This window comes from Oncorhynchus masou, chromosome 21 (assembly GCF_036934945.1).
Source record: "Oncorhynchus masou masou isolate Uvic2021 chromosome 21, UVic_Omas_1.1, whole genome shotgun sequence".
Taxonomy (NCBI): Eukaryota; Metazoa; Chordata; class Actinopteri; order Salmoniformes; family Salmonidae; genus Oncorhynchus; species Oncorhynchus masou.
The window spans coordinates 29,632,905-29,656,836 of record NC_088232.1 but is presented as its reverse complement, the minus strand read 5'-3'; the positions used below and the strand labels follow the sequence as shown (position 1 = coordinate 29,656,836).

Below are 23,932 nucleotides of genomic sequence, written 5' to 3'. Positions count from 1 at the left end.
CCACACTGTGTGTGGGTGGACCATTTCAGATCGTCAGTGATGTGTACGCCAAGGAACATGAAGCTTTCCACCTTCTCCACTGCGGTCTGGTCGATGTGGATAGGGGCGTTCTCCCTCTGCTGTTTCCTGAATTCCACCATCAGTTCGTTTTGTTGAGTGAGAGGTTATTTTCTTGGCACCACTCTCCCAGGGCCCTCACCACCTCCCTGTAGGCTGTCTCGTCATTGTTGGTAATCAGGCCTACTACAGTTGTCGTCTGCAAACTTGATGATTGAGTTGGAGGCGTGGGTGAACACTGAGTACAGGTGGGGGCTGAGCACGCACCCTTTTAGGGCCCCTGTGTTGAGGATCAGTTACCTTTGCTGGGATAGGGGAGAGATTGAATATATCCGTAAACATTCCAGTCAGCTGGTCTGTGCATGCTCTGAGGCTAGGGATTCCGTCTGGACCGGCAGCCTTGAGAGGGTTAACACGCTTAAATGTCTTACTCACGTCGGCCATGGAGAAGGAAAGCCCACAGAAATACACTTGGTAGTGGGCCATGTCAGTGGCACTGTGTTATCCTCAAAGCGGGCAAAGATGGTGTTTAGCTGTCCGGTGTCCGCGACGTGGCTGGTTTTCCCTTTGTAGTCCGTGATTGTCTGTAGACCCTATCACATGCGACTCCACTGTGTGTCTGTACTGACATTTGGCTCTTTTTTTTATTGCCTTACGGAGGGAATAACTACACTGTTTGTTTGTATTCGGCCATATTCCCAGTCACCTTGCCATTGTTAAATGCGTTGGTTCAGTTTTGCATGAATGCTGCCATCTATCCAGGGTTTCTGGTTTGGGTAGGTTTTAAGTCAGTGGGTACAACATCTCCTACACATTTCCTGAAACTCAGTCACCATATCCGTGTATTCGTCAATGTTAATCTCAGAGGCTACCCGGAACATATCAAAACAATTAGTACTCACACTTTTGTCTAAACTATGTTCATGGCACTGCCTATTAAACCAAAAGACAGTGACAAATGGAGAATAAAATGTTTTGAACTCACCAATTGCTTGAGTTGTAATGATGTTAAATTGTATTTTTTTGTTTTGTGTGTCACCAAGACAGACATAACTGTAGTAGCAGTTGTAGCATTAGCACTCGTTTTGCAAAATATATTTATTTAGGAGAGGAATTAATCTGGATTATGTGTCCTGGCTTTGAGAGGAATCCTAGGCCAGTACTTGTATAAATGGTAAAGGGATCTCAGAGCCCAGCTCCGGTTTCATTCCCTCACAGACCTGTCGGCAAAACACGATCCGCCGAGATTTGGGAATAGAGTAAGGGGGAGGCGGGGACTTAACTGATACTTTCCCCAAAAATGTTCCTCATAGCCAGCTAGCACATCTGGTAGCACTTTTAGAGGCATTGTCCTTTTGGGCCTTTTGTGAGGCTTGTTACCCAGAGGTCACTACTAAGACTAGAGACAGACAGTGCAACCACTTAAATTATGAAAAAACGACTTGAATGTATTGAGGGAGTGCAACGTATGAATCATTTTTTTCTTATCATCTACGTAGACATGTAAATGTTTGCCCATACACTGTCCTTTCTGAAATTGGTTGTGAATTGGTTGATAAAGCTAACCTTTTGTAAAAATCATGGATTGAGATTTAAATAAGGTGTCTGATTGAATTTACTTTGGAGGATTAGTATCACATGTGTGAGCAAGGGTGCTATTTAAAATGTAGTCATGGATGCCCCCTGCAAGAGGGATATTGCAACTGCAGACGGATGACACAAAAGTTTAGTGGAGCTTAATGAGACAAAGCTGTTCAGCCTCCCAAAAAATCTTTAACTTGGCATCTCAAAGGCCACACTTTTACCTGGGGCAAGTTGAATCCTAAATAAGAAAAAACAAATGAAGTAAGAAGAACCTTTTTTTAAATTTTGGAACATTTATTCCACTACATGCCCGCACACCTGGACCAAGTAGAATTCCTTGAAGGCGTGAGAGGGTGCTAGTGAAGAACATACGATACCACCCGGCAACACTGTTGAACAGAGTGAAGTTATATCTAAAACAAGAAGAAGGTATTAATACCGAGTTGGGTTCTTAATGACAAAGATCCACAGCAACAGATGTCAGACCACTGCTCAAGAGCCTCATCAACCCCCACAGCCCCCATGACATTTCCTGATTTCTGCCTTACCATCTGCCTTCCAACTCCTCAGACTTGACACCAGATAAAGCCTCATAATAATTCAGTTTAAACTGGAGGTCGCTATATATAAAATAAAAATTGAAAAAGCTCAGTCTGTGTGTACTTAAAGAAAACAGCAGGCAGTCCTCAGCCAGTCCACACTGGTCTGATAATGTGAGGAGTTAGATCTGGTCAATTCACAGCCCAGACACCCACACACTCAACCCTTATGTTTACAGCCACCCCTTAGTCTAGAGGATGGAATCCTCTATACCAAGGATTAACAACTAAATTCAGCCGTGGGACAATTTTATTTTCTTCAGATGATGGTCAGGGCACCGGAACATAATTACAAATAATTTGTAGACTGCACATTTTCTGCAAGATGCCCAAACAGATTTAATATTTGGGTAACACTTTACCTGACACCCAGCGTCATAACACATATACAGTGCCTTGCGAAAGTATTCGGCCCCCTTGAACTTTGCGACCTTTTGCCACATTTCAGGCTTCAAACATAAAGATATAAAACTGTATTTTTTTGTGAAGAATCAACAACAAGTGGGACACAAGCATGAAGTGGAACGACATTTATTGGATATTTCAAACTTTTTTAACAAATCAAAAACTGAAAAATTGGGCGTGCAAAATTATTCAGCCCCTTTACTTTCAGTGCAGCAAACTCTCTCCAGAAGTTCAGTGAGGATCTCTGAATGATCCAATGTTGACCTAAATGACTAATGATGATAAATACAATCCACCTGTGTGTAATCAAGTCTCCGTATAAATGCACCTGCACTGTGATAGTCTCAGAGGTCCGTTAAAAGCGCAGAGAGCATCATGAAGAACATGGAACACACCAGGCAGGTCCGAGATACTGTTGTGAAGAAGTTTAAAGCCGGATTTGGATACAAAAAGATTTCCCAAGCTTTAAACATCCCAATGAGCACTGTGCAAGCGATAATATTGAAATGGAAGGAGTATCAGACCACTGCAAATCTACCAAGACCTGGCCGTCCCTCTAAACTTTCAGCTCATACAAGGAGAAGACTGATCAGAGATGCAGCCAAGAGGCCCATGATCACTCTGGATGAACTGCAGAGATCTACAGCTGAGGTGGGAGACTCTGTCCATAGGACAACAATCAGTCGTATATTGCACAAATCTGGCCTTTATGGAAGAGTGGCAAGAAGAAAGCCATTTCTTAAAGATATCCATAAAAAGTGTTGTTTAAAGTTTGCCACAAGCCACCTGGGAGACACACCAAACATGTGGAAGAAGGTGCTCTGGTCAGATGAAACCAAAATTGAACTTTTTGGCAACAATGCAAAACGTTATGTTTGGCGTAAAAGCAACACAGCCCATAACCCTGAACACCATCCCCACTGTCAAACATGGTGGTGGCAGCATCATGGTTTGGGCCTGCTTTTCTTCAGCAGGGACAGGGAAGATGGTTAAAATTGATGGGAAGATGGAAGGAGCCAAATACAGGACCATTCTGGAAGAAAACCTGATGGAGTCTGCAAAAGACCTGAGACTGGGACGGAGATTTGTCTTCCAACAACACAATGATCCAAAACATAAAGCAAAATCTACAATGGAATGGTTCAAAAATAAACATATCCAGGTGTTAGAATGGCCAAGTCAAAGTCCAGACCTGAATCCAATCGAGAATCTGTGGAAAGAACTGAAAACTGCTGTTCACAAATGCTCTCCATCCAACCTCACTGAGCTCGAGCGGTTTTGCAAGGAGGAATGGGAAAAAATTTCAGTCTCTCAATGTGCAAAACTGATAGAGACATACCCCAAGCGACTTACAGCTGTAATCGCGGAAAAAGGTGGCGCTACAAAGTATTAACTTAAGGGGGCTGAATAATTTTGCACGCCCAATTTTTCAGTTTTTGATTTGTTAAATAAGTTTGAAATATCCAATAAATGTCGTTCCACTTCATGATTGTGTCCCACTTGTTGTTGATTCTTCACAAAAAAATACAGTTTTATATCTTTATGTTTGAAGCCTGAAATGTGGCAAAAGGTCGCAAAGTTCAAGGGGGCCGAATACTTTCGCAAGGCACTGTATTTACATCTGTGACATATTGCATTATTTTATGGCTGGTTATGACACCTGCATAAGTGTCAAAGCGCACATTTATTCAAATGTGTTTTTTCCCTTGTGCGCAATTACAATTTAATATGGTCAATTTCATGAAATGTTGTGCGACAAACGTACTGTTGACATGTAGGCTATGGTGTAATGGAATATTTTGCGTTGTGTGGTAGGTTTTGACACTTATGAAGATGTCATAACCAGCCGTAAAATAATGCAATATGTCACGACAGTGTTATGCCCATATTATAACGCTGGGTGTCAAGTGTTACCCAATGACTAAAACATAATCATTTCAAACCTTGCTTACATTTGTATAAGAGCACACATCTCTTTATGCGTGGGAATACTTTGGGGAACAGATTTCCAGCATTAAAACACCAGCTCCAAGTGATTTTAGTCTTATGTCCAATAATAAAAAATAAAAAAATGCATATACAGTACCAGTCAAACATTTGGACATGCCTACTCATTCAAGGGATTTTAATTTTTACCATTTTCTACATTGCAGAATAATAGTGAAGACATCAAAACTATGAAATAACACATGGAATCATGTGGTAATCCAAAATATATTCTCTCAACCAGCTTCACCTGGAATGCCTTTCCAACAGTCTTGAAGGAGTTCCCACATAGCGGAGCACTTGTTGGCTGCTTTTCTTTCACTCTGCGGTTCAACTCATCCCAAACCATCTCAATTGTTTTGAGGTCGGGTGGTTGTGGAAGCCAGGTAATTTGATGCAGCACTCCATCACTCTCCTTCTTAGTCAAATAGCCATTACACAGCCTGGAGGTGTGCTGGGTCATTGTCCTGTTGAAAAACAAATTATAGTCTCACTAAGCCAAAACCAGATGGGATGGCATATTGCTGCAGAATGCTGTGGTAGCCACAATGGTTAAGTGTGCCTTGAATTCTAAATAAATCACTGACAGTGTCACCAGCAAAACACCATCACACCACCTGCTTCATGGTGGGAACCACACATGCGGAGATCTTCCGTTCACCTACTCTGCGTCTCACAAAGACACAGCGGTTGGAACCAAAAATAAAATATTTGGTTTTATCAGACCAAAGGACAGATTTCCACCAGTCTAATGTCCATTGCTCATGTTTCTTTGCCCAAGCAAGTCTCTTCTTCATATTGGTGTCCTTCAGTAGTGGTTTCTTTGCAGCAATTCGACCATGAAGGCCTGATTCACACAGTTGATGTTGAGATGTGAATGTTACTTGAACACTGAAGCATTTATTTGGGCCTCAATTTCTGGGGCTGGTAATGCTAATGAACTCTGGGTCTTCCTTTCCTGTGGCGGTCCTCATGTACTTTAGATTTGTGTGTGTTGTGAAATTGTTAGATATTACTGCACTGTTAGAGCTAGAAACACAAGCATTTCATATCATCTGCTAAACACGTATGTGAAATTTGATTTGAGAGCCAGTTTCATCATAGAGCTTGATGATTTTTGCGACTGCACTTGAAGAAGCATTCAAAGTTTTTGAAATGTTTCGCATTGACTGACCATGTCGTAAAGTAATGATTGTCATTTCTCTTTGCTTAGTTGAGCTGTTCGGTTTTTTTTTGTGTGGAATTTTTACCCCTTTTTCTCCCCAATTTTGTGGTATCCAATTGTTGTAGTAGCTACTATCTTGTCTCATCGCTACAACTCCCGTACGGGCTCGGGAGAGACGAAGGTTGAAAGTCATGCGTCCTCCGATACACAACCCAACCTAGCCACACTGCTTCTTAACACAGCGCGCATCTAACCCGGAAGCCAGCCGCACCAATGTGTCGGAGGAAACACCGTGCACCTGGCAACCTTGGCTAGCGCGCACTGCGCCGGGCCCGCCACAGGAGTCGCTGGTGAGCAATGAGACAAAGACATGCCTACCGACCAAGCCCTCCCTAACCCGAACAACGCTAGGCCAATTGTGCGTCGCCCCATGGACCTCCCGGTCACGGCCGGTTATGACAGAGCCTGGGCGCGAACCCAGAGTCTCTGATGGCACAGCGCCCTTAACCACTGCGCCACCCGGGAGGCCAGTTGAGCTGTTCTTGCCATAATATGGACTTACCCCTATTTGGTAAATTACCATCTTCTGTATACCACCCCTACCTTGTCACAACACAGCTGATTGGCTCAAACATATTAAGAAGGAAAGAAATTCCACAAATTAACTTAAGGCACACCTGTTAATTGAAATGTATTCCTGGTGGCTACCTCATGACTGGTTGAGAGAATGCCAGGAGTGTGCAAAGCTGTAATCAAGGCAAAGGGTGGCTTCTTTGAAGAATCTCAATATAAAATAAATACAAATTGTTTACACTTTTTTGTTTCTACATGATTCCATATGTGTTATTTAATAGTTTTGTCTTCACTATTATTCTACAATGTAGAAAATAATAAAAAGTAAAACCCTTGAATGAGTAGGTGTGCCCAAACTTTTGACTGGTATTGAATATAGATTATTTTTACTGTTGTTGCTCAGAAAACTTGGGGTCCAAATACAATCCTGTTGGGGAACCCTGCTCTATACCATCTCTTTAGAGCAATTTCAATACTACAGAAAGTGCTTTCATGGTGGTTAACAAAAGCTTTTTTATTTTGTGTTTGACAGGTTGTGGAGTTGATCTCAAGTGCCATTGGTGACTTGGTGCAGGGAATCTACCATGAGATGCCCAACAGTTTGGAGGTAAGACCATTTCCATACCAGGGACAGTGTAACTAGTTAGCTGTAAACTCACCTAAACAAACTGCACTGTCAATTTAGGAGTCTACAATCTCACCAGGTTCAACCTGCAGATCGATGTGCCTCACAGAGGAGTCTTAACATTCGCTACATCAATGGGCCACACAGTGCATTCTGGGACAAGGAGCGCTCTCCTTCAAGGAGTGAATGGGTGTCTATTGGGCGCTAGCTCAAAGACCCAACAGTAGCTCAAATTTCGTCAACAAGAAGTACAACATTACAAATCCTTTCTGAGATGTTAGATAATTAACTTGCTCTCTGTAATATCGAATAGCTTTGGAATCATGACATTAGTACTTTCGAGGAACATAGTTTCTTCGACATATACACTGACTTTGAGAAGGGATTGTGTGACGGGGTCTGAATACACTGTAAGAAGGGCCTTCGTCAGGGAGGTGACCAAGAACCCAATGGACACTCATACAGAGCTCCAGAGTTCCTCTGTGGAGATGGGAGAACCTTAAACAAGGACAACCATCTCTGTAGCACTCCACCAATCAAGCCTTTATGGTAGAATGCCCAGACAGAAGCCACTCTTCAGTAAAAGACATGACAGCCCACTTGGAGTTTGTCAAGTCACCTAAAGGACTCTGACCATAAAAAACAAGATTCTCTGGGTGCCAAGCATCACGTCTGGAGGAAACCTGGCACCATCCCTACGGTGAAGCATGGTGGTGGCAGCATCATGCTGTGGGGATATTTTTCAGCGGCAGGGACTGGGAGACTGCTCTTTGCCTCGATGCTGACTAAAGTACATGGAGATCTTTGATGAAAATCTGCTCAGGTCCTCAGACTGGTTCGAATGTTTACCTTGCAACAGGACAACAACTCTAAGCACACAGCCAAGACAACGCAGGAGTGGCTTCGGGACAAGTCTCTGAATGTCCTTGATTGGCACAGCCAGAGCCTGGACTTGAACCCAATCTAACATCTCTGGAGAGACCTGAAAATAGCTGCGCAGTGACGCTCCCCATCTAACTTGAGAGGATCTGCAGAGAACAATGGGAGAAACTCCCCGAATACAGGTGTGCCAAGCTTGTAGCATCATACCCAAGAAGACACGAGGCTGTAATCGCTGCTAAAAGGTGCTTCAACAAAGTACGAAGTAAAGGGTCTGAATACTTACATACATTTATATTTTAGTTTTTTTTATTTCTAATAAATTTGCAAACATTGTATACAGTGCCTTCAGAAGGTGTTCATACCCCTTGACTTATTCCACATTTTGTGGATTCAAAATTGATCAAATAGATTTGGGATAGGCCTCCCGGGTGGCGCAGTGGTCTGGGGCACTTCATCGCAGTGCTAGCTGTGTCATCAGAGACTCTGGGTTCGCGCCCAGGCTCTGTCGCAGCCGGCCGCGACCGGTAGGTCCTTGGACAGTAGGGATATCCTTGTCTCATCACGCACTAGCGACTCCTGTGGCGGGCCGGGCGCAGTGCACGCTAACCAGGTCGCCAGGTGTATGGTGTTTCCTCCGACACATTGGTGCGGCTTGGTTGGGTTGTGTTTCGGAGGACGCATGACTCTTGACCTTTGTCTGGCTGTTGACCTTTTGACCTTTGTCTGGCTGTTCCACTGGATGTTGGCTGTTCCACTGGATGTCAGAAGGTGAATTCACCAATTTGTAAGTCGCTCTGGATAAGAGCGTCTGCTAAATGACTTAAATGTAAATGTCTCTCCCAAGCCCGTACGGGAGTTGTAGCGATGAGACAAGATAGTAACTACTAACAATTGGATACCACAAAAAGGGGGTAAAAAAATAAAAAAATAAAATAGATTTAATAGGATGAGTTGGCTGCAGAGTAAAGGAAAAGCAGCCAACAAGTACTCAGCATATATGAGAACTCCTTTTAGGCTGTTGGAAGAGCTACCTAATGCAGCTGGTTGAGAGAATGCCAAGAGTGTGGCAAGGCATAGGGTGGCAACTTTGAAGAATCTCAAATATATTTTGATTTGTTTTACACCTTTGTGGTTACTAAATGATTCCAAGTGTTTTATAGTTTGTCTTCACTATTATTGAAAACACATCGAAGCTATGAAATAACACACATGGAATCATGTATTAACCATAAGTGTTAAACAAATCAAGATATTTTCTATTTGAGATTCTTCAAAGTAGCCACCCTTTGACTTAATGACAGCTTTGCACAGTCTTGGTATTCTCTCAACCAGCTTCACCTGGAATGCTTTTCCAACAGTCTTGAAGGAGTTCCCACATATAAAATAAAGGTAAATTAAATATACTGAGCACTTGTTGGCTGCTTTCCCTTCACTCTGCGGTCCAACTCATCCCAAACCATCTCAATTGGGTTGAGATCGGATGATTTGTGGAGCCCAGGTCATCTGATGCAGCACTCCATCACTCTCCTTGGTTAAATAGCACTTACACAGCCTGGAAGTGTGTTTTGGGTCATTGTCCTGTTGAAAAACAAATGATAGTGAGACTAAGCACAAACCAGATGGGATGGTGTATCACTGCAGAATGCTGTGGTAGCCATGCTAGTTAAGTGTGCCTTGAATTCTAAATAAATCACTGACAGTGTCACCAGCAAAGCACCCTCACGCCACCACCTCCATGGTAAGAACACACATGCGAAGATATTCCGTTCACCTACTCTGCGTCTCACAGACACTGTGCTTCGAACCAAAAATCTCAATTTGGACTCAGACCAAACTACAGAATTCCACCAGTCTAATGTCCATTGCTTGTGTTTCTTGGCCCCAAGCAAGTCTCTTCTTATTATTGGTGTTCTTTAGTAGTGGTTTCTTTGCAGCTGGATGGAAGGTGGTCTACTAAGCTAACATATGGAATTATTTAAACATTTTCGGGATGGTCTGATTAACACTGCTGTAGCTCGGCCACCTTGCCAACATAAACGGATGCGATGGTTTGAGACGCAGCTCATGCAAAACAAATATTTTTAGCTTAAATGGACTTTTATTTTATTATGTTACTTAGATTGAAGCACAGGTGCATCAAGGCTCTTAAGGATTTTAAACTGCGCTTCGGATCGTTTCAAATAGAGCAAAATACTTGAAATAGCTTATCTATTTACTACTGTGAAGTGTATCCAATTAAATGAATGATTGGGCGAATGGTAGCCTATCCTAATTTGTTCTAGGCTTATAGGCTATTTCGCCAATAGGAAACCATCACAGAAAAGGTGAGATATTTATTCTGCAATGTTCATGGAAATAAAATAAATAATAGGAAATAGATGCCCATTTCTAATTATTTTAGAATGCAAATAAATGTTTTTGCTCTTTCACTAACAGCAAATTATTGCATCTTATTCTATTAAGCGACTTGTTTTTTTTGTCATGAATAAGAGTGTCATCATATATTCCTGCAAAAGGCTACTACTGGAATAAAAATGTACTTCCACACAATGGGAACAGTCAGAACTGAATACATAACGTTTGATGTAAACTTTCAGGACAAGAGCCTGACTGATGACATCAACATGGTTACGTGGGAGGAGCAGAGGTTCTTGTCCCATGGTGCCTTGCTGGCGAAAAGCTGTCAGGCAGCAATGGAGCTCGCCAAACATGACAAAGATGCCCAAGGACTGGCCTACAAATACGGCAAGCATCTATCACTGGGCCACAAGGCAAGTACTGCATATTATGACTTGTGGGTTTCGTCTTTATAATAATTAAATAATGATGATGGAAGGGGCCTCCTGAGTGGTGCAGCGGTCTGAGACCATGCTAGAGGCATCACTACAGACCCGGGTTCGATCCCAGGCTGTTATACAAAGCACCGTGATTGGGTGGCACACAATTGATCCAGCCACATCCGGCTTAGGGGAGGGTTTGGCCGGGGGGGCTTTACTTGGGTCATCGTGCTCTTGCGAGGCCGGGCGCATGCAGGCTGACCTTGGTCTTCAGGTGAGCGGTGTTTCCTCCGACACATTGGTGCAGTTGGCAAGCGGCTTAAGCCGTGTTAAGAAGCGTGGTTTGGCGGGCCATGTTTCGGGGGATGCATGACTCGACTTTCGCCGCCCAAGCCCATTGGGGAGTTGCAGAGATGAGACAAGATTGAACTGGGGATGGGCAAAAAATTATGAGACTGAAGACAGAAATCAGTTCAACCATTATCTAGAACAGGGATGGGCAACTTTTAAAGAGTGGTGCGGGCCACTCATCATGAGGGTCTGCAGTGGCTCGGGGGTTTGTGTATCCGTACACACACATGCAGTCAGAGCCGACCCTCCCTCCCCCACCTAGAGGAGCAAAACTTTTTAGCTGCCCCCGTCTTGACAGCGGAGGTCATTTTTTTTAAATTGAGTTAATTTCCTGCAATTCTACTCATTTTGCCATGGGGCGGAGAGAACATGTTTGCAGTTTAATATCTGAGTATCTTTTTGTAGAGGGTACTATGCTGCATACAGACCCTGCTGTGCACTCAATGCTGCGGGGAAACTGAAGTGAGCTTTAGCCTATTGTCGGTTTGTTTGAGTCTTATAAAAAAAGAAAATGTAACATTGTTTATTTGCTGCTTTTCAATCAATCATGTAGCTGTTCTTTAGGCTGTTGCCTAAGATAAATGTGTTCATACGGGCAGAATATTATATTTTGTAGCGTAGGCTACTGAATTTATGAAAAGAACCAGTTCATGTGAAAATATTCGGATCTGGTAAAAGGCTGACATTTGGTTGTTTCAATAAAATAAAGACTCACATGACAATAGAAATGGAAACTGATTTTAGAGACAAAGTAACAATAGCCTCTACAATTAAAGGGATCAGAGTCCATCTTATTGGGCTCTTACCATTATTTATATCTTTCAAATTCAAACAATTAATTTTGTTTAAAAGCCCACTAGGCTACTCATTTGTTGCATTAAATGTTTTTGGATAATAGAAAGGAACATGCTGTTGGGTGTTAATGCAATAGCCTATCCTACACAATTGCACACAGTACCCTACTGTACCCCGTGTCCAATCCGATACACAGAAACATATGAAAACATAACCTTGATGCATTCTCTGTTAAATCCTCTAGACCCTTCTGTAACTCAAGCAGACGAGCAGATAATCAACAAATGTAGGGGTATTGGATTGGATCCAACACGGATCATAACTGCCTTCACTGGCGCAACAAACGAGACATCAACATATTCTGGACATTCTTCTCAACGCTGTTTTGGCATCATGTGCTGTGTCACTTGACTGTCATTCAGAAACATATTTTCTGGATCAGCTGATGATGGCCTAACTAAACAGCTGGATACTAAATGTGCATCCAGCAAGTTGGTCTAGCCTACCATAGCTTATGGAAGAACCACGAAAGTTAGGTGACTTTCGGTTAGAAGCATTCGATTTTGCAACCGCATTCTTCACTTTGGATTTACCAAGTTTTATTTATTCTGTCTAAGAGGAATGCAACACATTTTTATTTATACAATATTCTGCCCATATTTTTATTTTATTGCATAAGGGAACCAATATATAAGAACCTTCAGACTGGTTTCAACATGTTTCCTCATGGAGCCATTGCATTTGATTTATTTTACTCAATATTCTGCCCATATGAATTAATTTATATAAAATATTTTACCCATTTTAACGAATTTATTGTTAGGCATAAGTGAACCAATATATGAGAGCCTTCAGACTGGTTTAAACCAGTGGCGGGTCTAGACCATTTCAACTGGGGAGGGCCAAGCTGGGGCCAGTTGTACTGTTAGAGGGGCCAGTTATATTAGACATTATTGTTTTCTTCACTGCATTGTAGGCAAAAGACCATGTTCCTACTAATCATCGTTGCCACTGTCTAATAATGGATGTAAAAAAAGAACGATAGCAAAAATGATTTCATACTCCACATTTAGGGGGGCCACAAGGGGGTCCAAAATTGTCACAGGGGCACTGCCCCCCCCCAGAACCGTCACTGGTTTAAGCAAGTTTCCTCACGGCGCAACCAAGTTGTTCCCCAGCCTGCATGTGTACGCGGGTGAAAAAGTTGCCGACAAAGGAGTTTGCTTCTGCTGTAAAATATTGCTCATTACTGCGGTGGTTCGCACACTCTGAGTAAGAGTGACTAACAATGGGGGCCCCCTGGTTGGGGGGGATGATTACTACAAATTGAGATCGCTGGCCGCTAGACTAACTTGCCAGTCAAAATAAATGTAGTTGACATGGGCTAATTTAGTGACTGTCAGTGACTGACATAACAAGAGGTAAAACTGCTGATGCACAATCAAATTTAGAAATGGTGTATTCTGCTATTCTAAGTTAACTAAGTTAAGACCCGACTTCCCCAAAAACATTTAACATTATTACTGATCTGCGGGCCTACAAAAGGGACCAGTTGCTCATCCCTGATCTAGAATGTGCTTGGTCTCAACACATACAACCCCCATGATGCTCCGCTACCCAACCCCAATATACCACATCTCTTCCCCTTCCTACCTAAATTGTCCCCATTATGAACAATAGTCCTGAGAAGCTCACGACTGGTGGATCTGTCGGTGTTGCGGGACCAGTCTGAGCAATAACTGTAGCAGGAACCCACTTTGGTCCGTTGAGGTAGTTTCTCCAGGATTGAAAGGATTTTGTTCTCAGTTGACAACGTTCGACTTGACTCTCCTGTTGACATCACACTCCTTTTCCTTCTGAGGTTTGAGTAGGTCGAAGCTTGTGCTTAGCACCCTCTTCATGAGTAGCAAAGCAGGGAAGCCTTGTTTGTTGCATGAGGCTTGTTCCTTTAGGATAGTAGGACGCTGTTCAAGCGTTGGTGCAACGTCCCTTGACCATAATAACACTTTCAATGCATTTTTCATGGTCTGTATGAACCTCAACGCAAGCCAGTTTATAGATGGATGATACGGGGCGGGCCTGATGTGCTATACGCCATTCACCTCTAGGAATGCAGCCATTTATTGGGACACTAGGTGTGGTCCGTTGTCGCCAACGAGTTGGAGTGGTGATCCGAACAGACTACACTTCCCCAAGTTTCTCGATGGTGTTCTCTGCAGTAGTAGACCTCATGATGGTAACATATGGCTACTTGCTATGAGCATCCACAACCACAAACATGGTCTTCAAATGGACCTGCGAAGATGCGTTGCCATGCCTCTGGCCAATCCCACGGATGAAGAGGTGCAATTTGAGGTATATTTGCGAACCTTCTGACATGAGGAACACGCTTTTCCCTCGATCCAGTCCATCAGAGGTAGCTTTGTGCGATTACCTGAGTGTAGCTGGTGCATTTTCCACTTGTCTGGAGCAGAAGTCCACTTGGCGGGACTCAGGTAGTGGTAACCTGGAAGAACTGCAATGCAGATGGATTTAACTTGCGGCTTTTGATGTCCTTGGCAGCAAGTGACTGAATCCCAGTATGCAGTCCATCGTTCGCTGATGAGCATCTTTGCTCTGTAAAAAGGGTGAACTTACTCCTGTACAGCTACGGGTGACATTTACGCCCTCCAAAAGCAAATGCCTAGGAATCTGTGCATAGTTAGTTTTGGCTTCGTTTAATGTCCTTGACGTGAAAGCGATATACTTCACGTGAAGGCATGATATGGGACACGATTGCTCCCACACTATAGGTACTAGCATCACAAGCTAGTTGGATGGGCAATGACGGGTGGAAGTGCATCAGATTTCAGAAGTGTTTCCTTGGTTCTCACGAATGCTTCCTCGGATTGTTCTGTCCATTTCCATGTTTTGTCTTGACAAAACATCTAATGCAGCGGCTTCAGCTTCATTGCTAAGCTCGGAATAAATCGTCCTTAGTAATTCCGTAACCCCAGGAAAGAAGATAGTTGGCTTACGTTCTGAGGAGCTGGGGTCCAAGATAGTCTTGACCTTGGACGGAGCCTTGTGAAGGCCCATTGCATTGATGACAAGTCCAAGGTATTCAACCGGTGATTGGAAGAATGCACTTTTTCCCCTCATCAATCTGCACACAATATCCCATAATGACAAAGAAAAAACAGGTTTTTAAAAATGTATTCAACAGAAAACGATACCTTTTTATATACAGAATTATTCAGACCCTTTGTGATGAGACTCTAAATTGAGCTCAGGTGCATCCTGTTTGCATTATTCATCCTTGATGAAAACTTGGGGTCCACCTGTGGTAAATTTCAATTGATTGGACTTAATTTGGAAAGGTACACACGTGTCTATATAAGGTTCCATAGTTAACAGTGCATGTCAGAGCAAAAACAAAGCCATGATTTAGAAGGAATTGTCCGTAGAGCTCCGAGACAGGATTGTGTCGAGGCACAGAGCTGGGGAAGGGTACCAGATCTGTGTGTCCCCAAGAACACAGTGGCCTCCATCATTCTTAAATGGAAAAAGTTTGGAACCACCAAGACTCTTCCTCAAGCTGGCGGACGGCCAAACTGAGCAATCGGGGGAGAAGGGCCTTGGTCAGGGTACCATCTCTGTAGCACTCTACCAAACAGGCCTTCATGGTAGTGTCCAAACAGAAGCCACTCCTCAGTAAAATGCACCTGACAGCCCTGTTGGAGTTTGCCAAAAAGGCACCTAAAGGACTCTCAGACCAAGATTGAACTCTTTAGCCTGAAGGCCAAGCATCAAGTGAAGGAAGAAACCTGGCACCATCCCTACGGTGAAGCGTGGTGGTGGCATCATGCTGTGGGGATGTTTTCAGCGGCAAGGACTGGGAGACAAGTCAAGATCGAGTGAAAGATAAACGGAACAAAGTACAGTAGAGATCCTTGATGAAGACCTGCTCCAGAGCACTCGGGACCTGAGACTGAGGTGAAGGTTTACCTTCCAATAGTACAATGACCCTAAGCACACAGCCAAGACAACGCAGGAGTGGCTTCGGGTCAAGTCTCTCAATGTCCTTGACCTTGAGGGGCCCAGCCAGAGCCCAGATTTAAACCCGATCGAACATCTGGAGAAACCTGAAAATAGCTGTGCAGCGACGCTCTGCATCCAACCTGACAGAGCTTGAGTGGATCTGCAGAAGAAAATGGGAGAAACTCCCCAAATACAGGTATGCCACGCTTGTAGCGTCATACTCAAGGCTGTAATTATTGTCAATGGGGCTTCAAAGTACCGAGTAAAGAGTCTGAAGACTTATGTAATAATTTTTTATAAAGTAAAAACAGTTTTTTTTTTGACTTTGTCATTATGGGTTGTTATTTGTAGCTTGATGAAGACAAAAAAAATACATTTTAGCATGAGGCTGTTAAGTAACAATGTGGGAAAAGTCAAGGGGTCTGAATGCACTGTATATACAAAACTAGGTGGACACCCCTTCAAATTTGTAGATCCGGCTATTTCAGCCACACCCGTTGCTGACAGGTGTATAAAATCGAGCATACAGCCATGCAATCTCCATCGTCAAACATTGGCAGGAGAATGGCCTTACTGAAAGAGCTCAGACTTTCAACATGGCGCCGTCATAGGATGCCACCTTTCCAATAAGTCAGTTAGTCAAATTTCTGCCCTGTTAGGCCACACAAGCTCACATAACGGGACCGCCGAGTGCTATATCGTGTAGTGCGTAAGAACCGTACATCTTCGGTTGCAACACACACTACCGTGTTCCAAACTGCATATGGAAGCAACGTCAACACGAGAAATGTTTGTGGCCGAGCTGCCTCACACGAGACTAAGATCACCATGCGCAATGCCAAGTGTCGGCTGGAGTGGCGTAAAGCTCGCTGCCATTGGATTGTGGAGCAATTGAAACACGTTCTCTGTATTGATGAATCATGCTTCATCTGGCAGTCTGACGGACAAATCTTGGTTTGGCAGATGCCAGGAGAATGCTTCCTGCCCCAATGCAGTTTCAACTGTGAAGTTAGATGGTGGAGGAATAATGGTCTGGGGCTGTTTTTCATGGATCGTGCTAGGCCCCCTGTTCCAGTGAAGGGAAATCTTGATGCAACAGCATACAATTACATTCTAAACGATTCTGGGAATCCAACTTTGTAGCACCAGTTGGAAGGTCCTTTCCTGTTTCAGCAGTGCCCAGGTGCACAAAGTGGGGTCCATACAGAAATGGTTTGTCAAGATTGGTGTGGAAGAACATGACTGGCCTGCAAAGAGCTCTGACCTCAACCCCATCAAACACCTTTGGGTTGAATTGAACCACTGACTGCGAGGTAGGCCTAATCGCTCAACATCAGTGACCGACCTCACTAATGCTTGTGTGGCTGAATGGAAGCAAGTCCCCACAGCAATGTTCCAACCTCTAGTGGAGAAACCTTCCCAGAAGAGTGGAGGCTATTGTTGGGGACCAACTCCATATTAATGCCCATGATTTTGGAATGAGATGGTCAACGAGCAGGTGTCCACATGCTTTTGATTATGCAGTATATTTTCTTACGAACTCGTCTGTAATGCAGTGTATGTCCTTACGAACTCCTAGTCCGTAGTCCTTCAATCTCTGTAAGGTCGTATCCAAGTTCAGGAGATGGTCTTCTTCGTCTTTCCCGGTAACGAGGTGTCATCCAGGTAGCATTGTACTCCTGGCAAGATCTTGTCATTCACCCTCTAGAACAGCGCTGGCGCACTTGGGATTCCAAATGGTAGATGAGAGTACTTGAAGAGACTCTTGTGTGTCATGATGGTCAGAAGCTCCTTTGACTTTTCATCCATGTGCATCTGCAAGTAGGCCTGGCAGAGGTCAATCTTGCTGAACTTTTGAACACAGATAATCCTGTGAAAAGTTTGTATGTGTGGTAGCAGATTCTGCTTAGTGGACAACACAGGGTTAACGGTAAAGTTAGTCTCCACATATCCTAATTCATCCACCTTTTTTAAAGGACTGGTACGAAGGGTGTTGCCCATTCACTCACGCTGACCGGCTACAGTATTTTGTTCTTGACTACAGTGCCCAAGTCAGCCTTGACTTTTGGTTTTATAGCATAAGGTATGAGTCGTGCTTTCAGAAATGTTGGTGTGCTGTCTAGCTTAATGCGAAGCTTCAATAATGTATTTCATGCTACATAACTCTCCATTAAAGACCTCTGATTTTTCAGTTGCAACTCCCTGCACTTTTCCTAATGAACTCAACTACTGAGCATCTTTAGCAGCTAGTTCCATGGACACACGGACTTCAATGTCCTTTGCCAGTGTCAGATTACATGCAGTCAATAGTCTTTTTTGTGTAGCTTCACGCCATAGCCCACATACTATGTCTCTAATGGTGTCATTTAGAACATCATTAAACTCAGTACTCTGATAGCTTCTTTAACGAAGCAGCAAACATTATCACTGATTCTCCCTCTTCCTGATTTCTTCTGTGGAACCTAAACTTTTCAGCGAAAAGTGTCCTTTCAGTATATCCCCATATGTCTTATCTGGCCTGTGTGGCTGTAGCAGACCGCATAGTCAATTAAATGTCTTTAGCCCCATTAAACTAAAAAATGTAGGCACAATTGTCCTCATCAATGTCATTTGCAAGAAATAAATATTCAAACCGTTCTGTATATGAGCTCCACACTTTCATTAAACTGTCCAATGTTCAACAATTCTAGCAATTTTTCATTTCTCAATTGGCTCCTGATTGTCACTTACTTTAATATTTTCCTCATCCACTTCACTTGATGTTTCATTCTTAACTTCTCTAGGGTAGGGGGCAGCATTTGGAATTTTGGATGAAAAGCATGCCCAAATTAAACTGCCTTCTACTCAGGGCCAGAAGATAGGATATGCATATAATTGGTAGATTTGGATAGAAAACACAAGTTTCCAAAACTGTTAAAAGGTTATTGTCCGGTTGAAATACTATCGATTTATTTAGGCTAAAAACAACCTGAGGATTGATTATGAACATCGTTTGAAATGTGTCTACGAACTTTATGGATACTATTTGGATTTTTTGTCTCCCTGTTGTGACTGCGTTTGAGCCTGTGGATTACTGAAGAAAACACGCAAACAGAACTGAGGTTTTTGGATAAAGAGATTTTATCGAACAAAATGAACATTTATTGAATAAATGTATGTCTTCTGAGTGCAACCATATGAAGATCATCAAAGGTAAATTATTAATTTTATTTCTTTCTGACTTGTGTAACTCTTCTTTGTATGTAATGATTTGTCTGCTGGGCTATGTTCTCAAATAAATGTAAGGTATGCTTTCGCCGTAGAAGTTCATCTTTAAACCTATGTAAAATAGTTGTATCTTTCCTGAATTATTATAATAAGTATTTCTGTATTAGAATTTGGCGCTCTGCAATCTCACTGGATGTTGGCCAGGTGGGACTCTAGCGTCCCACATACACTAGAGGTTAATTTCCCCAGTTCTTCCTCGCATGCCTATTCCTCCCCTTTTAATCACTTTGTTTCCTCGCTTCGAAGTCCATCTCAAATTCTTTTCTGCCATCCATGACAATGCAAACTCTCTCTCTCTTAGCTAGCTCAACTATGCACTTGCCTCTACTAGCAAAACATTGTCCTAACATTGGCCTTAAACTTGTTAAAACCGACTTCTTCCAGACAGAATAGTTCCCATAGGTTCAGTCTCATTGCCAATGTTTAGTTATTTCATAATGAGACGCGAATCAATTCAACCATTTATCTAGAACATGCTCAGTCTCAACACATAAAGCCCCATGATGCTATGCGGCACAACCCCAATACACCACACTGCAGGAAACCTGAAAGATTGGCTTTGCTGAAAAGGAATCATGCTGAAATGTGAAAAGGACATAATAGTACAGCTGATTCAAATAGTCAACTCCTCATCAAGCGTTGATTATTTTAATCAGCTGGGTAACACAACATGCACCCCTTGGGGTCCCCAGGACCAAGTTTGGGAAATGCTGTAGTTGGTGAGATATAACATGTAAGGATCATGATTAGGCTGTCATGACTGACTAATGCTGTCGTTTCCCACTCTTTAGTTGAACTCTGACCTGCAGCCATTTGTGAAGAACAGTTCAGCAGGCCCAGTAACATTCAGTTTGAACTCTGCTCCTGTGGTTTTCCACCGGCAGATTGTGGGGCAGGAGAGATGGCGTTATCAGCTGCAACAGGTACTGAACCACTTATCCCGTGCCATTACTTTTTCGTCTGTCTGTCTGCGTCTGCACACACACACACAGAGTGGGCCAAAAAAGTATTTAGTCAGCCACCAATTGTGCAAGTTCTCCCACTTAAAAAGATGAGAGGCCTGTAATTTATCATAGGTACACTTCAACTATGACAGACAGAATGAGGGGGAAAAAATCCAGAAAATCACATTGTAGGATTTTTTATGAATTTATTTGCAAATTATGGTGGAAAATAAGTATTTGGTCACCTACAAACAAGCAAGATGTCTGGCTCTCACAGACCTGTAACTTTTTCTCTAAGAGACTCCTCTATCCTCCACTCGTTACCTGTATTAATGGCACCTGTTTGAACTTGTTATCAGTATAAAAGACACCTGTCCACAACCTCAAACAGTCTCACTCCAAACTCTACTATGGCCAAGACCAAAGAGCTGTCAAAGGACACCAGAAACAAAATTGTAGACCTGCACCAGGCTGGGAAGACTGAATCTGCAATAGGTAAGCAGCTTGGTTTGAAGAAATCAACTGTGGGAGCAATTATTAGGAAATGGAAGACATACAAGACCACTGATAATCTCCCTCGATCTGGGGCTCCACGCAAGATCTCACCCTGTCGGGTCAAAATTATCACAAAAACGGTGAGCAAAACAAAGCCTACCATCAGTAACACACTACGCCGCCAGGGACTCAAATCCTGCAGTGCCAGACGTGTCCCCCTGCTTAAGCCAGTACATGTACAGGCCCGTCTGAAGTTTGCTAGAGAGCATTTGGATGACCCAGAAGAAGAATGGGAGAATGTCATGTGGTCAGATGAAACCAAAATATAACCTTTTGGTAAAAACTCAACTCGTCGTGTTTGGAGGACAAAGAATGCTGAGTTGCATCCAAAGAACACCATACCTACTGTGAAGCATAGGGGTGGAAACATCACGCTTTGGGGCTGTTTTTCTGCAAAGGGACCAGGACGACTGATCCGTGTAAAGGAAAGGATGAATGGGGCCATGCATCGTGAGATTTTGAGTGAAAACCTCCTTCCATCAGCAAGGGCATTGAAGATGAAAAGTGGCTGGGTCTTTCAGCATGACAATGATCACAAACACACCGCCCAGGCAATGAAGGAGTGGCTTCGTAAGAAGCATTTCAAGGTCCTGTAGTGGCCTAGCCAGTCTCCAGATCTCAACCACATAGAAAATCTTTGGAGGGAGTTGAAAGTCCGTGTTGCCCAGCAACAGCCCCAAAACATCACTGCTCTAGAGGAGATCTGCATGGAGGAATGGGCCAAAATACCAGCAACAGTGTGTGAAAACCTTGTGAAGACTTACAGAAAATGTTTGACCTCTGTCATTGCCAACAAAGGGTATATAACAAAGTATTGAGATAAACTTTTGTTATTGACCAAATACTTATTTTCCAGCATAATTTGCAAATAAACTCATTAAAAATCCTACAATGTGATTTTCTGGATTTTTTTTAAAATTTTGTCTGTCATAGTTGAAGTGTACCTATGATGAAAATTACAGGCCTCATCTTTAAGTGGGAGAACTTGCACAATTGGTGGCTGATTAAATACTTTTTTGCCCCACTGTATGTATGGATGGATGGATGGATGGAGTGGAAAGATTTTATATATACACACACAGTACGTACGTACTGTGTGTGTGTGTGTGTGTGTATATATATATATATATATAAAAAAAAAAATCTTTCCACAAGGTAAAGATCTACACCGAGTGTACAAAACATTAGGAACACCTTCCTAATATTGAATTGCACCTCCTTTTGCCCTCAGAACAGCCTCAATTCGTCGGGGCATGGTCTCTACAAGGTGTCAAGCGTTCCACAGGGATGCTGGCCCATATTGTCTCCAATGCTTCCCACAGTTGTCAAGTTGGCTGGATGTCCTTTTGGTGGTGGACCATTCTTGAAACATACAGGAAACTGTTGAGTGTGAAAAACCCAGCAGCGTTGCAGTTCTTGACACAAACCGGTGCGCCTTTGCACCTACTAACATACCACGTTCAAAGGCCCTTAAGTCTTTTGTTTTGCCCATTCAACCTCTGAATTGTACACATACACAGTCAATGTGTCAAGGCTTAAAAAGCTTTATTTAACCTGTCTCCTCCCCTTCATCTACACTGTTGAAGTGGATGTCACAAGTGACATCATTAAGGGATCATAGCTTTCACCTGGTCAGTCTGTCATGGAAAGAGCATGTTTTATACTCACTGTATACTTAAATGTCTTTCCCTTTTTCTTGCTCTGTGAACAGGCAAAACCTATTGGAACTATTGACTATACAAAGGTAAGCAGGGTGGATGTACATACATACAGTGGATGTTTATTATTGTGGTATGGTAGCAAGGTGGGTTGCAAGACTAAGATGCTTAGAAACGGTTGCCATCCGCTCTAACCAATTTTAAGTTTGAAATTTCCTTTCCAAAGTCAGTTGGAGGGAAAGGAGGGGACAGACTGGGCGCAGGAAGAAACAAAGGTGGTGGTGGTGGTGGAGGGGGGGAGGAGGAGGAGGTCTCTGATCACGTCTGAAACCAGATCGTGGGGGATTAGGTACCTAGGACTATTTGTGGAGGAGACAGCGACAGTGGCATTGTCAGAATCTCCTTCATAAGGACAGGAGGGGTGATATGGAGAGAATGTATCCTCCTTAACTGCACCCCAGTTATTGTAGTTACTCTAACGTCCATTTAGAATAGAATACATTTGTGCTGCTTGCCTGGGCTTTTACTCTGAAATGTATATTGTGTCAAACACTAGGTGTACCCTGTGCACTGCTCCTCGTAGTCTTAATGTAATGCAGTCTGAAACCATGAAGCTGGTCAGACCATATTTTGGAAATATCTGCCACCTTTTGTTCGACATAGGAAAGAAAGTGGTGGACAGAGGACAGGGCCTTTCTAGGACGTAATGGAGAGTGGAGAAGACCCTTGGAGTGTGCTGTGTCCCTGTGTTGAAACTGACGAGTGTGCACACACATTAGCGCAGTGGAGCAACGCTCTTTGCCTGCTGTTTTTTTAAGCGAAGGCCCACAGGGGCTTTTCGGTCTCAGAATTCATTAGGTAGAACGCCCTGAGCAACAAATATGCCCTGACAGAGCTAGAGTAGCAGGGGGGAAAGACACCTAAGATTACTCAGTGTGTCCGGGATGAGGGGTTCTAATGACCAATGTACAGTTTTGTTATGACCACTGCACGTTCTGTCCTCTGCAGTCACAATAGGCTGCTCATTTCAACATTTGCTTACATTAAAAAATGCTGTCGTCCTCTTGGTCTCTTCCTGCAACAGCTGCGGTCCATGATCAAGTTGGAGGAAGGTGTCACCTCAACAATTGACCTGTGTCATTACCACGGTAACAAAGCTCTGGAGTCCATCCAGTGTTTCCCTTCCTCTGAGGCACGCTCAGCTTTGGAGAACATCGCTAGCACTGTCACAAAGTTCTGACCCCCCCATTACCCTGTGTCCTCAGGATGAATTGCACAAACACACAAAAACAATCTTTGTTCTATTTAAGCCAATCAGTGAGCAGAACTCAGTCCTGTAGACGTTTACCAGAAATGAAACTACAGATTGACATTTAACGGTTTGCTATTAAAACAGTTCCCATCAAGTCATCTTGAGTTGTTTTGTGTTTGCTACTATTACAACTTTGATATGTCACTGTGCAATAGCAAAATAAAATCTAGGTGGGGAAAAATGTCAAAGCTTTCCTTGTCCCTGCCACAAGAAGCACACTTGAATCTCCGCAAGCAGTAATTATTAATGAGGTCCAATCCCGTGACCTGCAGCAAATGGACAGGAAATGCAAGGGTATTGATTGGGCCGCTGTGCGCTGCGGGCTGGCGCCAGGGTGGTGGCCTGTGGTTTCCCAGGCACTCTCGGCTGGGACAGCC

The 23,932-nt window shown here is 43.2% G+C and overlaps 1 protein-coding gene across 2 annotated transcripts in view; it reads left to right on the top strand.

Annotated features, from left to right (window-relative positions):
* LOC135508078 (all trans-polyprenyl-diphosphate synthase PDSS2-like) overlaps positions 1-23,652 on the top strand; it is a 53,350-nt gene extending 29,698 nt beyond the window's left edge. For both annotated transcript variants that reach the window (XM_064928006.1, XM_064928005.1), the window contains exons 4-8: positions 6,902-6,976; positions 10,474-10,647; positions 19,878-20,009; positions 22,297-22,329; positions 23,328-23,652. In XM_064928006.1, the coding sequence (XP_064784078.1) occupies positions 6,902-6,976; positions 10,474-10,647; positions 19,878-20,009; positions 22,297-22,329; positions 23,328-23,483 (570 nt within the window). In that variant the 3' untranslated portion in view covers positions 23,484-23,652. The remainder of the gene's footprint in view (positions 1-6,901; positions 6,977-10,473; positions 10,648-19,877; positions 20,010-22,296; positions 22,330-23,327) is intronic.
* Positions 23,653-23,932: the final 280 nt, after the last annotated feature.